General features: G+C 55.8%; 1 protein-coding gene across 1 annotated transcript in view; it reads right to left on the minus strand.

The window, feature by feature from the left end:
* Positions 1 to 10006, minus strand: part of CHD3 (chromodomain helicase DNA binding protein 3) — a 108590-nt gene extending 98584 nt beyond the window's left edge. The window contains exon 1 of the mRNA XM_068998673.1: positions 9709 to 10006. Within this exon, the coding sequence (XP_068854774.1) occupies positions 9709 to 10006 (298 nt within the window). The remainder of the gene's footprint in view (positions 1 to 9708) is intronic.
* Positions 10007 to 13436: the final 3430 nt, after the last annotated feature.

The following is a 13436-nucleotide window of genomic DNA, read 5'->3' on the forward strand; positions in this document are numbered from 1 at the left end:
TTTAAGGGAAAATTTGGGGGGTTTGGGTGCTTTTCCCCCCCCCCCGCTGGCCGGAGCTGCCGAGGCCTCGCCATTGTTCTCCACCGGGATGGGTTGGAAATGGCCAAAATCGGGGAAAAAGAGAAAAAAAAACCCCTCAAACCAACAAGTTTCAGCTGTGGAGGAGGGGGAGGAGTTGGTTTCCCGCTGGGAAAATGGGGGAAAAATGGTATTTCACCCCAAATTCGGGGAGAGAGGCCGGGCTGCTGCTGATCTGGGGGGGGAAAGGTTAAAAATGGGTAAAAAATGGGTAAAAGTTCTGCTCTGGGGAGAGGAACGCGAATAAAAATGGGGATTTTGGGGGGTTAGGGGAGGGAAAGTTAAAAAATGGGGATTTTTGGGGGTGTTTGGGGAGGGAAAAGGATTAAAAATGGGGATTTTGGGGGGTTAGGGGAGGGAAAAGATAAAAAATGGGGATTTTTGGGGTGTTCTGAGAGGGAAAGGATTAAAAATGGGGATTTTGGGGTGTTTGGGGAGGGAAAAGATAAAAAATGGGGATTTTGGGGGGTGTTTGGAGGAGGGAAAAGTTAAAAAAAATGGGGATTTTGGGGGGTGTTTGGGGGAGGGAAAGGGATAAAAAATGGGGATTTTTGGGGATGTTTGGGGGAGAGAAAAGTTAAAAAAAAATGGGGATTTTGGGGGGTGTTGGGGGAGGGAAAGGGATAAAAAATGGGGATTTTTGGGGTGTTTGGGGAGGAAAAGGGATAAAAAATGGGGATTTTGGGGGGTTGGGGGAGGGAAAGTTAAAAAATGGGGATTTTGGGGGTGTTTGGGGAGGGAAAAGATAAAAAATGGGGATTTTGGGGTGTTTGGGGAGGAAAAGATAAAAAATGGGGATTTTGGGGTTGTTCTGAGAGGGAAAAGGATAAAAAATGGGGATTTTTGGGGGTGTTTGGGGGAGGGAAAAGTTAAAAAATGGGGATTTTTGGGGTGTTTGGGGAGGAAAAGTTAAAAAAAATGGGGATTTTGGGAGGTGTTTGGGGGAGGGAAAGGGATAAAAAATGGGGATTTGGGGGTTGTTCTAAGAGGAAAAGGGATAAAAAATGGGGATTTTGGGGGGTGTTGGGGGAGGAAAAAGGATAAAAAATGGGGATTGGGGGGTGTTTAGGGGGGGGAAAGCGATAAAAAATGGGGATTTAGGGGGAGGAAAAGGGATAAAAAATGGGGATTTTGGGGGATGTTTGGGGGAGAGAAAAGTTAAAAAAAATGGGGATTTTGGGGGGTGTTAGGGGAGGGAAAGGATTAAAAATGGGGATTTGGGGGGGGTTAAGGGGAGGGAAAAGTTAAAAAAATGGGGATTTTTGGGGGTGTTTGGGGGAGGGAAAGGGATAAAAAATGGGGATTTTTGGGGGGTTAGGGGACGGAAAAGGATTAAAAATGGGGATTTTGGGGGGTTAAGGGGGGGAAAAAGGATAAAAAATGGGGATTTTGGGGTTTGGGGGAGGGAAAAGGATAAAAAATGGGGACTTTGGGGGGTGTTTGGGGGAGGAAAAGGGATAAAAAATGGGGATTTTTGGGGGTGTTTGGGGGAGGAAAAGGGATAAAAAATGGGGATTTCTGAGCTTTTCTGGAGAAGAGGGAGCTGTAAAATCAGCGTGCTCGTTTCTGAGTGGTTTTTAGGGGGGGTTAAAATTCAAATTTGCCCATTTTTAAGGATTTTGGTGAGCTCTGTCCTCCAGATGTTCCAGGTTCTGAGCAGTGTGGGGGGAAAAAGTCCCAAATTTACTCATTTTTGAGCAATTTTGGGGGGAAGCAAAGGTTTGAAATCCAAAGTTATTCGTTTCTAAGCTGCTCCAGAAACACAAATTATTCTAAAATCTGAATTTGCTCCCTCTCAGCAGCTCCAAAATCCACATTTACCCATTTCTGAGCAAAAAAAAAAGAGTCTAAAATACAAATTTACCGATTTCTGGGCATTTCAGGACCAAAGAAAAGGTTCCAAAACCAGGATTTAACCCATTTCTAAGCTTTTTTTTTTTTTTAGGAAAAGGGGGGGGGGCTAACCCCCAAATTTACTCATTTCTAACCTTTTTCCAGAAAAAAAAAGCATCGAAAAATCTGAATTTCTCCATTCCTGAGCGTTTTCAAAGTCAGCGGCTTCGCTTTAAAGCCGATTTTTTTCCCCAAAATGACTTCTCCGGCCTTTTCCCCTCGTCAGTTTGAGGCCAAAGTAGAAAAAAAATCCAAGAAATTTAATTCAGGAGGGGAAAAAAATGAAAAAAAAAATCTCAATTTTGGACCAAAACGCTCAATTTTAGGGCCCCACCGGATGGAAAACCACCAATAAAGGAGAACCCCCCCCCAGTGGGAAAGTGGGGATGAAAAATGAGCATTTTGGGGCGAAATCCTCCTTTTTTTTCCTCATTTAAGACCTGCAGGAGTTCTCAGGTGCAGGGATGGAAGCAGAGAATCGACCCCAAACCCCGCCCGGGGCTGAAATTTTGGGGTGAAAGCTCAGCTGAGTCAGCAACAGCCAGAGGTGGAGGTTGGGAAATAAAAGGAACCCCGAAAAAAGCCGATAAAAGGAAATAAAAGGCGATAAAAGGAGATAAAAGGTGATAAAAGGTGATAAAACCACGATGAAAATCCCAGGGAAGCGGCTCCAGGGCCCCCAAACGCCTCAAGGGGGGGGGGGAACGACGGATTTGAGTCCTGGAAGGGGAGAAACAGCCCCCAAACAGCTCAAGGGGGGGTGGAACGACTGATTTGGGTCCTGGAAGGGGAGAAACAGTCCCCAAATGCCTCAAGGTGGGGTGGAACAGCTGATTTGGGTCCTGGAAGGGGAGAAACAGCCCCCAAACAGCTCAAGGTGGGGTGGAACAACGGATTTGGGTCCTGGCAGGGGAGAAACAGCCCCCAAACGCCTCCAGGTGGGGGGGAACGACTGATTCAGGTCCTGGCAGGGGAGAAACAGCCCCCAAACAGCTCAAGGTGGGGTAGAACGACTGATTCGGGTCCTGGAAGGGGAGAAACAGCCCCCAAACAGCTCAAGGTGGGGGGGGAACGACTGATTTGGGTCCTGGAAGGGGAGAAACAGCCCCCAAACAGCTCAAGGTGGGGTGGGACAGCTGATTCAGGTCCTGGAAGGGGAGAAACAGCCCCCAAACAGCTCAAGGTGGGGTGGAACAGCTGATTCGGGTCCTGGAAGGGGAGAAACAGCCCCCAAACGCCTCAAGGTGGGGTGGAACGGCTGATTCAGGTCCTGGAAGGGGAGAAACAGCCCCCAAACGCCTCAAGGTGGGGTGGAACGACTGATTCGGGTCCTGGAAGGGGAGAAACAGCCCCCAAACAGCTCAAGGTGGGGGGGAACAACTGATTTGGGTCCTGGAAGGGGAGAAACAGCCCCCAAACAGCTCAAGGTGGGGTGGAACGACTGATTCGGGTCCTGGAAGGGGAGAAACAGCCTCCAAACAGCTCAAGGTGTGGTGGAACAGCTGATTTGGGTCCTGGCAGGGGAGAAACAGCCCCCAAACAGCTCAAGGTGGGGTGGAACAACGGATTTGGGTCCTGGAAGGGGAGAAACAGCCCCCAAACAGCTCAAGGTGGGGTGGAACAGCTGATTTGGGTCCTGGAAGGGGAGAAACAGCTCAAGGTGGGGTGGAACAACGGATTTGGGTCCTGGCAGGGGAGAAACAGCCCCCAAACAGCTCAAGGTGGGGTGGAACGGCTGATTCGGGTCCTGGCAGGGGAGAAACAGCCCCCAAACGCCTCAAGGTGGGGTGGAACGGCTGATTCAGGTCCTGGAAGGGGAGAAACAGCCCCCAAATGCCTCAAGGGGGGGTGGAACAACGGATTTGGGTCCTGGAAGGGGAGAAACAGACCCCAAACAGCTCAAGGTGGGGTGGGACAGCTGATTCAGGTCCTGGAAGGGGAGAAACAGCCCCCAAATGCCTCAATGTGGGGTGGAACGACTGATTTGGGTCCTGGAAGGGGAGAAACAGCCCCCAAATGCCTCAATGTGGGGTGGAACGACTGATTTGGGTCCTGGAAGGGGAGAAACAGCCCCCAAACGCCTCAGTGTGGGGTGGAACAGCTGATTTGGGTCCTGGAAGGGGAGAAACAGCCCCCAAACAGCTCAAGGTGGGGTGGGACAGCTGATTTGGGTCCTGGAAGGGGAGAAACAGCCCCCAAACAGCTCAAGGTGGGGTGGAACAGCTGATTTGGGTCCTGGAAGGGGAGAAACAGCCCCCAAACGCCTCAAGGGGGGGTGGAACAGCTGAGCCGGGTCCTGGAAGGGGAGAAACAGCCCCCAAACGCCTCAAGGTGGGGTGGAACGACTGATTCGGGTCCTGGAAGGGGAGAAACAGCCCCCAGACAGCTCAAGGTGAGGTGGAGCAACGGATTCGGGTCCTGGCAGGTACCTACAGCCCCCAAACCCCACACCATGGGGTGCAACAACCACCCTGGGTCCTGTCAGGTGCACAGCAACACCCATCGCCCCCCATGATGGGGTCAGTACCCACTTTGGGTCCTGGCAGGGCACCACCAGCCCCCGTCCCCCCTCACGATGGAGTCCAACTCCGGGTCCTGGCAGGCGCACAACACCCCACACACAACGGGGTGTGACAACCACCTCAGGTCCTGGCAGGGACACAACAGCCCCCGTCATCCTCACTGTGGGGTGCAACACCCACTTTGGGTCCTGGCAGGGACACACAGACCCCATCATCCTCACTGTGGGGTGCAACACCCACTTTGGGTCCTGGCAGGGACACAACAGACCCCATCATCCTCACTGTGGGGTGCAACACCCACTTTGGGTCCTGGCAGGGACACACAGACCCCATCATCCTCATGTGGGGTGCAACACCCACTTTGGGTCCTGGCAGGGACACAACAGAGCCCATCATCCTCACTGTGGGGTGCAACACCCACTTTGGGTCCTGGCAGGGACACAACAGAGCCCATCATCCTCACTGTGGGGTGCAGCACCCACTTTGGGTCCTGGCAGGGATACAACAGCCCCCATCATCCTCACTGTGGGGTGCAACACCCACTTTGGGTCCTGGCAGGGACACAACAGCCCCTGTCATCCTCACTGTGGGGTGCAACACCCACTTTGGGTCCTGGCAGGGACACAACAGACCCCATCATCCCACTTGTGTTTACAAACACCTCCCCCCCCTCACACCCCAGCCCTGGGACCTCGGGAAGTGCTGAGGGGAGCGGGGAAGGGGCTCAGGGGGTCCCTGGTACCTCCAGGAGGAGCTGAGGGGAGCGGGGAAGGGGCTCAGGGGGTCTCTGGTACCTCTGGAAGGAGCTGAGGGGAGCAGGGAAGGGGCTCAGGGGTCTCTGGTACCTCCAGGAGGAGCGGAGGGGAGCGGGGAAGGGGCTCAGGGGGTCTCTGGTACCTCTGGAAGGAGCTGAGGGGAGCGGGGAAGGGGCTCAGGGGGTCTCTGGTACCTCTGGAAGGAGCTGAGGGGAGCGGGGAAGGGGCTCAGGGGGTCTCTGGTACCTCTGGAAGGAGCTGAGGGGAGCGGGGAAGGGGCTCAGGGGTCTCTGGTACCTCCAGGAGGAGCTGAGGGGACAGCGGGGCCCGGGGGAGTCTCAGTACCTGCGGGCGGCCCTGGGAAGCTCTGAGGGAGTGGGGGCAGATCGGGGGGCTTGGGGGTCCCGGTACTTGCGGGAAGCTCTGGGAAGAGCTGAGGGGACTGGGGAAGGGGCTCAGGGGGTCTCCGGTGCCTCCGGGAGGAGCTGAGGGGACAGTGGGGCTCGGGACCTCTGGAAGGAGCTGAGGGGACAGTGGGGCTCGGTACCTGCAGAGGAGCTGAGGGGACAGTGGGGCTCGGTACCTCCAGGAGGAGCTGAGGGGACAGTGGGGCTCGGTACCTCTGGAAGGAGCTGAGGGGACAGTGGGGCTCGGTACCTCCAGGAGGAGCTGAGGGGACAGTGGGGCTCGGTACCTCCGGGAGGAGCTGAGGGGACAGTGGGGCTCGGTACCTGCAGAGGAGCTGAGGGGACAGTGGGGCTCGGTACCTACAGAGGAGCTGAGGGGACAGTGGGGCTCGGTACCTGCAGAGGAGCTGAGGGGACAGTGGGGCTCGGTACCTCCTGAGGAGCTGAGGGGACAGTGGGGCTCGGTACCTCCTGAGGAGCTGAGGGGACAGTGGGGCTCGGTACCTGCAGAGGAGCTGAGGGGACAGTGGGGCTCGGTACCTCCGGGAGGATCTCAGGGGACAGTGGGGCTCGGTACCTCCGGAAGGAGCTGAGGGGACAGTGGGGCTCGGTACCTCCGGGAGGAGCTGAGGGGACAGTGGGGCTCGGTACCTCCTGAGGAGCTGAGGGGACAGTGGGGCTCGGTACCTCCTGAGGAGCTGAGGGGACAGTGGGGCTCGGTACCTGCAGGAGGAGCTGAGGGGACAGTGGGGCTCGGTACCTCCGGGAGGATCTCAGGGGACAGTGGGGCTCGGTACCTCCGGAAGGAGCTGAGGGGACAGTGGGGCTCGGTACCTCCGGGAGGAGCTGAGGGGACAGTGGGGCTCGGTACCTCCGGGAGGAGCTGAGGGGACAGTGGGGCTCGGTACCTCCTGAGGAGCTGAGGGGACAGTGGGGCTCGGTACCTCCTGAGGAGCTGAGGGGACAGTGGGGCTCGGTACCTGCAGGAGGAGCTGAGGGGACAGTGGGGCTCGGTACCTGCAGGAGGAGCTGAGGGGACAGTGGGGCTCGGTACCTGCAGGAGGAGCTGAGGGGACAGTGGGGCTCGGTACCTCCGGAAGGAGCTGAGGGGACAGTGGGGCTCGGTACCTCCGGGAGGATCTCAGGGGACAGTGGGGCTCGGTACCTCCAGGAGGATCTCAGGGGACAGTGGGGCTCAGGGGGTCTCGGTACCTGCGGGCGCCTCCGGGAAGTGCTGAGGGAGCGGGAATGGGGAGCTCGGGAGGCGGCCCTGGGAAGCTCTGAGGGGCTCGGGGGGGTCTCGGCGGTACCTGCGGGAGCCTCCGGGAAGTGCTGAGGGAGCGGGAATGGGGAGCTCGGGAGGCGGCCCCGGGAAGCTCTGAGGGGCTCGGGGGGGTCTCGGCGGTACCTGCGGGAGCCTCCGGGAAGTGCTGAGGGAGCGGGAATGGGGAGCTCGGGAGGCGGCCCCGGGAAGCTCTGAGGGGCTCGGGGGGGTCTCGGCGGTACCTGCGGGAGCCTCCGGCGGCCTCAGGAAGCTCTGAGGGGCTCCAGTGGCGGTAAGCTCGGGGGGGGGTGCTTGGGGGGGTGCCGGTATCTCTGGGAAGCTCTGAGGGAATCGGGGGTGGGGGGCACTCGTGGCTCTCAGCAGTACCTCCAGGAATCTGTGAGGGCTCCGGGGGTGGGGGTCACTCGGGGGGTCCCGGCGGTACCTCCGGGAAGTTCTGAGGGCTATGGGGGGGAGCTCTGAGGGGTCACTCGGGGGGTTCCGGTAGCTCCGGGAATCTCTGAGGGAATCGGGGGTCCCGGTAACTGTGGGAATCTGTGAGGGGCTCGAGGGTGGGGGTCACTCGGGGGGTCCCGGCGGTACCTCCAGGAAGCTCGGAGGGGCTTAGGGGGTCCCGGTAGCTCTGGGAAGCTCTGAGGGGCTCGGGGGTGGGCGTCACTCAGGGGGTCCTGGTGGTACCTGAGGGAAGCTCTGAGGGCTCGGGGGGGAGCTCTGAGGGGTCACTCGGGGGGTCCTGGCGGTACCTGAGGGAAGCTCTGAGGGCTCGGGGGGTCTCGGTAGCTCTGGGAAGCTCTGAGGGGCTCGGGGGGGAGCTCTGAGGGGTCACTTGGGGGGTCCCGGTAGCTCCGGGAAGCTCTGAGGGGCTCGAGGGTGGGGGTCACTGAGGGGGTCCCGGCGGTCCCTCCGGAAAGCTCTGAGGGGCTCGGGGAATCCCGGTAGCTCCGGGAAGCTCTGAGGGGCTCGGGGGGGAGCTCTGAGGGGTCACTTGGGGGGTCCCGATAGCTCCGGGAAGCTCTGAGGGAATCGGGGGTCCCGGTAACTGCGGGAATCTGTGAGGGGCTCGGGGGTGGGGGTCACTCGGGGGGTCTCAGCGGTACCTCCGGGAAGCTCTGAGGGCTATGGGGGGGAGCTCGGAGGGGTCACTCGGGGGGTCCCGGCGACACCTCCGGGAAGCTCTGAGGGGCTCGGGGGTGGGGGTCACTCGGGGGGTCCCGGCAGCACCTCTGGGAAGCTCTGAGGGCTCGGGGGGGAGCTCTGAGGGGTCACTTGGGGGGTCCCGGTAGCTTTGGGAAGCTCTGAGGGACTCGGGGGTCGGGATCACTCAGAGGGTCCCAGCGGTCCCGCTGGAAAGCTCTGAGGGGCTCGGAGAATCCTGGTAGCTCCGGGAAGCTCTGAGGGCTCAGGGGGGAGCTCTGAGGGGTCACTCGGGGGGTCCCGGCGGTACCTGCGGGAAGCTCTGAGGGCTCGGGGGGTCCCGGTAGCTCTGGGAAGCTCTGAGGGGCTCGGGGGGGAGCTCTGAGGGGTCACTTGGGGGGTCCCGGTAGCTCCGGGAAGCTCTGAGGGAATCGGGGGTCTCGGTAACTGCGGGAATCTGTGAGGGGTTCGGGGGTGGGCGTCACTCGGGGGGTCCCGGCGGTATCTCTGGGAATCTGTGAGGGATTAGGGGGTGGGGGTCACTCAGGGGGTCCCGGCAGTACCTCCGGGAAGCTCTGAGGGCTATGGGGGGGGGAAGCTCTGAGGGGTCACTCGGGGGGTCCCGGTAGCTCCGGGAAGCTCTGAGGGGTTCGGGGGTGGGGGTCACTCAGGGGGTCCTGGCAGTCCCTCCGGGAAGCTCTGAGGGGTCACTCGGGGGGTCCCGGTAGCTCCGGGAAGCTCTGAGGGGTCACTCGGGGGGTCCCGGCGGTCCCTCCGGGAAGCTCGGAGGGCTCGGGGGGGGAGCTCTGAGGGGTCACTCGGGGGGTCCCGGCGGTACCTGCGGGAAGCTCTGAGGGCTCGGGGGGGGAGCTCGGAGGGGTCACTTCAGGGGGTCCCGGCGGTACCTGCGGGAAGCTCTGAGGGGCTCGGGGGGGAGCTCTGAGGGGTCACTCGGGGGGTCCCGGCGGTACCTGCGGGAAGCTCTGAGGGCTCGGGGGGGGAGCTCGGAGGGGTCACTTCAGGGGGTCCCGGCGGTCCCTCCGGGAAGCTCTGAGGGCTCGGGGAATCCCGGTAGCTCCGGGAAGCTCTGAGGGGCTCGGGGGTGGGGGTCACTTCAGGGGGTCCCGGCGGTCCCTCCGGGAAGCTCGGAGGGCTCGGGGAATCCCGGTACCTCCGGGAAGCTCTGAGGGGCTCGGGGGTGGGGGTCACTCAGGGGGTCCCGGCGGTCCCTCCGGGAAGCTCGGAGGGCTCGGGGGGGGAGCTCTGAGGGGTCACTCGGGGGGTCCCGGCGCTACCTGAGGGAAGCTCTGAGGGGCTCGTGGGGGGAGCTCTGAGGGGTCACTCGGGGGGTCCCGGCGGTCCCTCCGGAAAGCTCTGAGGGGCTCGGGGGGGGGAGCTCTGAGGGGTCACTCGGGGGGTCCCGGCGGTCCCTCCGGAAAGCTCTGAGGGGCTCGTGGGGGGAGGTCTGAGGGGTCACTCGGGGGGTCCCGGCGGTACCTGCGGGAAGCTCTGAGGGGCTCGTGGGGGGAGGTCTGAGGGGTCACTCAGGGGGTCCCGGCGGTCCCTCCGGGAAGCTCGGAGGGGCTCGGGGGGGGGGAGCTCTGAGGGGTCACTCGGGGGGGTCCCGGCGGTACCTGCGGGCGCCTCCGGCGGCCCGGGCGCGGCGGGCGCGGGGGGCGGCGGCGGCGGCGGCGGCGGCGGGAGCGGGGCCGGGGCCGGGGCCGGCCCAGCGAAGATGTCGGGGGCCCCTCGGTGCCCAGCCAAGAGCGCGGCGGCGGCGGCGGCGGCGGCAGCAGCGGCGGCGGCGGCGGCGGCGGCGGCGTCTTCCTCCTCCTCTTCCTCGTCGTCCTCCTCGTCGTCGTCCTCCTCGTCCCCCTCGGACACCGCCATCTCCTCCTCCTCCTCCTCGTCCTCCCTCAGCGGGGACGCCATGGCGGGGTGAGGGGCGGGGGGCCGGGGGGACCCTCGGCGCGCGCCGCTCCCACCGCCCCAAACCGCCCCCGCCGCTTGAGGAGGGGGGTGGTGGTGGGGGGAGGGGGGGGGGGGTGTCGGTGTGAGGGGAAAGTGAGGGGGGGGGCGGGACGGGGCGACCCCCCCCGGGCCGGGCCCGGCGGGGCCGCGCGGGGGGGCGCGGGGGGGGCGGCGGCGATGGGCTGAAAAACGCCCGGATCGGTTAAAATCGCCTCAGGGCGCGGGAGGCGGCGGGCGGCGGGACGGCGCCGGCAGCGAAAATGGCCGCCCCGGGTGTAATTTTAAAATAAACCGCCCCCCCCACTCCCCAACACCGAAAAAAAAAAACCCAAAAAAAAAAAAAAAAAAACTAACAAAAAAATCTACGAGAGAAAAGGTAAAAAAAGAAAAAAAAAAAATGGGGATAATAATAATGTGATAATGATAAAAAACACACCCCGCTAAAGGGGAAAGGGGGGGGGGGAGGAAAGGCGGAAAAAATTATGGAGAAGGGAGGGGTTAAAAATGAGGGAAAACGGGGAAAATGGGGGGGGTGGTGCCCCCCCCTCCCTCCTTGAGGGGAAAAAAATAATAAAAAAAAAAAAAAGCGCAAAATGGCCGAATGAGGGTTTTTTTTTTTTTTTAAAGTTGCCCCACACACACCTTGGGGGAGGAAGGAGGGTGGAAAAGAGGCGAAAAAAAAAAGCCTTAAAAACGCGCAAAAAAAGCGACAAAAAAGCAACCCCGCGAAAGGGGGAGGGGAATTGAGGAGGGGAAAAAAAATTAATTTATATTTAAAAAAACAAAACAAAAAAAAACCAACACAAAAAAAAAGGAGGAAAGGGAAGCGTTGGGGGGGAGAATGAAAGAAATAAAGGGAAGAATTGAAAAGGAGTTAAATCGGAGGGGAAAGGAAGGGTGAAATGAAAAAATGGGGTGGAAAAATGGGAAAGGGGAGGATGGAAAAGCAAAAAGGGGTAAAAATCGACATTAAAATGTAAAAAGGGGAAGGAATGGGAAGAAAAAGGGGGGAAATCAACCCTAAAATTGATATGGCAAAGGAGGAAGAGTCAAAAATAAACATTAAAATTTAAAAAGGGAAGGAACGGACTGAAAAAAAAAAAAACCAAAAGGTGAAAAAGAAACAAAAATGGAAAAAGGCTGAAAAGCGTAAAAACCAACATGAAAAAAAAAGCCAAAAAACCTTAAAAAATCAACCGTGCGAGGTTGAAAAAAAAAACCCCAAAAATTCAAAACAAGACCCAAGAAAAAAAATCCCTTTAAAAAAAAAAAAATCAAAATCAAAACCACCAAAACCCCCTCAAAAAAAAAAAAGAATAAATCCCAAAAGCTCCCCTCAGCCCACCCCCCCAACCCCCCCCCACGTCGCCGCTACAGCCCGAGCAGGAGAAGAATCCTCATTCTGCTCATTTTGGGGGATTTTTGGTCAGCTTTGGGGGCCTCATGAATGATCTTTTTTTTTTTTGGGTTTTTTTTTTTGCAGATCCCGGCTCGGCGAGGGACAATATTTGTGTGGCCCCAACCCGGGGTGGGGGGGGGACGACCCGAAGCCGGAGATTTTTCTGCATAAAACAAAGATGGCTGCGGTAAATTATTTCTTTTTCTGCTTTTCTTTTTTTTTTTCTCTCTCTCTCTTTTTTTTTTTTTCCTCCTTAGATTCTCTCCCCCCCCCCCCCTCCTCTCTCCCTTCCCTCCCCTCCCCTCCCCTCACTCCCATAAAAATATTTCGGGGGGGGGGGGATTAATCAGTACTCATGCTCAGTGTGACATCAGCATAAATTGTTAAAGGTTAACTAGTTCCATACTCGTCACGCTTCCCTTTTTTGAATTTTCTTTATTTTTAAGGATTTTTACCCGTTTTTTTCCACCCCCCTCCTTTTTTTTCACTCATACCCTGCCCCCCCCCTCGGTGATTTTAAACACGCACTTAAAAAAAAAAAAATTAATTAATTAAAAAGCGATTTTGTGGGTTTTTTTTTTTTTTTTTGTTCTTTCTCCCTCCCTCCTCGACTTTGAAATACTTGGGAAGGGAGTGGTTTGGTGGGTTGGGTTTTGGGGTTGTTGGGGTTTTTTTGTGTTTTTTTTTTTCTTTTGGGTGGTTTTTTTCCTTTTTTTGGAGTTTCTTTAAGGCTGCAGGGAGGAAGAACAAAAAAAAAAAAGGAAAAAGGAAAGGGGGGAGGTTTGTAAGGATTTAAACAACAAAAAAAAAAGGTTGAGGAAGGGGCTGGAAAGATGGAGGTGGGATAAAAAAAAAAGGTTGGGGAAGGGGGAGGTTGGAAAAGGAGTAAAAAAAGATTGAAAAGGAATTTAAAAAAGATTGAAAAGGGGAAAAGGTTTTAAAAGGGGGGAAAAGATTGAAAAGGGGAAAAAGATTGAAAAGGGGGAAAAGATTGAAAAGGGGAAAATATTGAAAATTGGAAAAAGATTGGAAAAGGAGAAAAAAATTTGGAAAAGGGGAAAGAAGATTGAAAAGGTGGAAAAAGATTGAAAAGGGGAAAAAGATTAAAAAGGGGAAAAAGATTGAAAAGGGGAAAATATTGAAAATTGGAAAAAGATTGGAAAAGGGGAAAAAAGATTAAAAAAAGGAAAAAAGATTTAAAAGTGAAAAAATTGAAAAAGGGGGAAAACGATTGAAAAGGGGAAAAGGTTTTAAAAAGGGGGAAAAGATTGAAAAGGGGAAAAAGATTGAAAAGGGGGAAATATTGAAAATTGGAAAAAGATTGGAAAAGGGGAAAAAAATTTAAAAAAGGAAAAAATATTTAAAAGGGAAAAAATTGAAAAAGGAGGAAAAAGATTGAAAAGGGGGAAAATTGAAAAAGGGGAAAAAGATTGAAAAAAGGGGGAAAAGATTGAAAAGGGGGAAAATATTGAAAATTGGAAAAAAATTGGAAAAAAATTGGAAAAGGGGAAAAAAGATTGGAAAAGGGGAAAAAAGATTAAAAAAGGAAAAAAGGTTTAAAAGGGAAAAAATTGAAAAAGGGGGAAAAAGATTGAAAAGGGGGAAAATTGGAAATTGGAAAAAGATTGGAAAAGGGGAAAAAAGATTGAAAAGGAATAAAAAAAGCTTGAAAAGGGGAAAATATTGAAAATTGGAAAAAGATTGAAAAAGGGGAAAAATTGGAAAAGGGGAAAAAAGAGTTAAAAAAGGAAAAAAGATTTTAGAAAGGAACAAAGATTAAAAGGGGGAAAAAACCGGAAAAGGGGAAAAATTGCAAAGGAATAAAAAATCTTGGAAAAGGGAAAAGGATTTTAAAATGTGAAAGAAGAAAAATGTTGAGAAAGGAGAAAAGTGGTTGGAAAAGAAAAAAGAAAAAAGGAAAAAGGAAAAAGAAAAAAGGTTGAAAGAAAAAATATGAAAAGCAAAAAAAGATTGGAAAAGGGAATGAGATTG

Source organism: Aphelocoma coerulescens, unplaced genomic scaffold, assembly GCF_041296385.1.
Source record: "Aphelocoma coerulescens isolate FSJ_1873_10779 unplaced genomic scaffold, UR_Acoe_1.0 HiC_scaffold_143, whole genome shotgun sequence".
In the NCBI taxonomy this organism is placed as follows: Eukaryota; Metazoa; Chordata; class Aves; order Passeriformes; family Corvidae; genus Aphelocoma; species Aphelocoma coerulescens.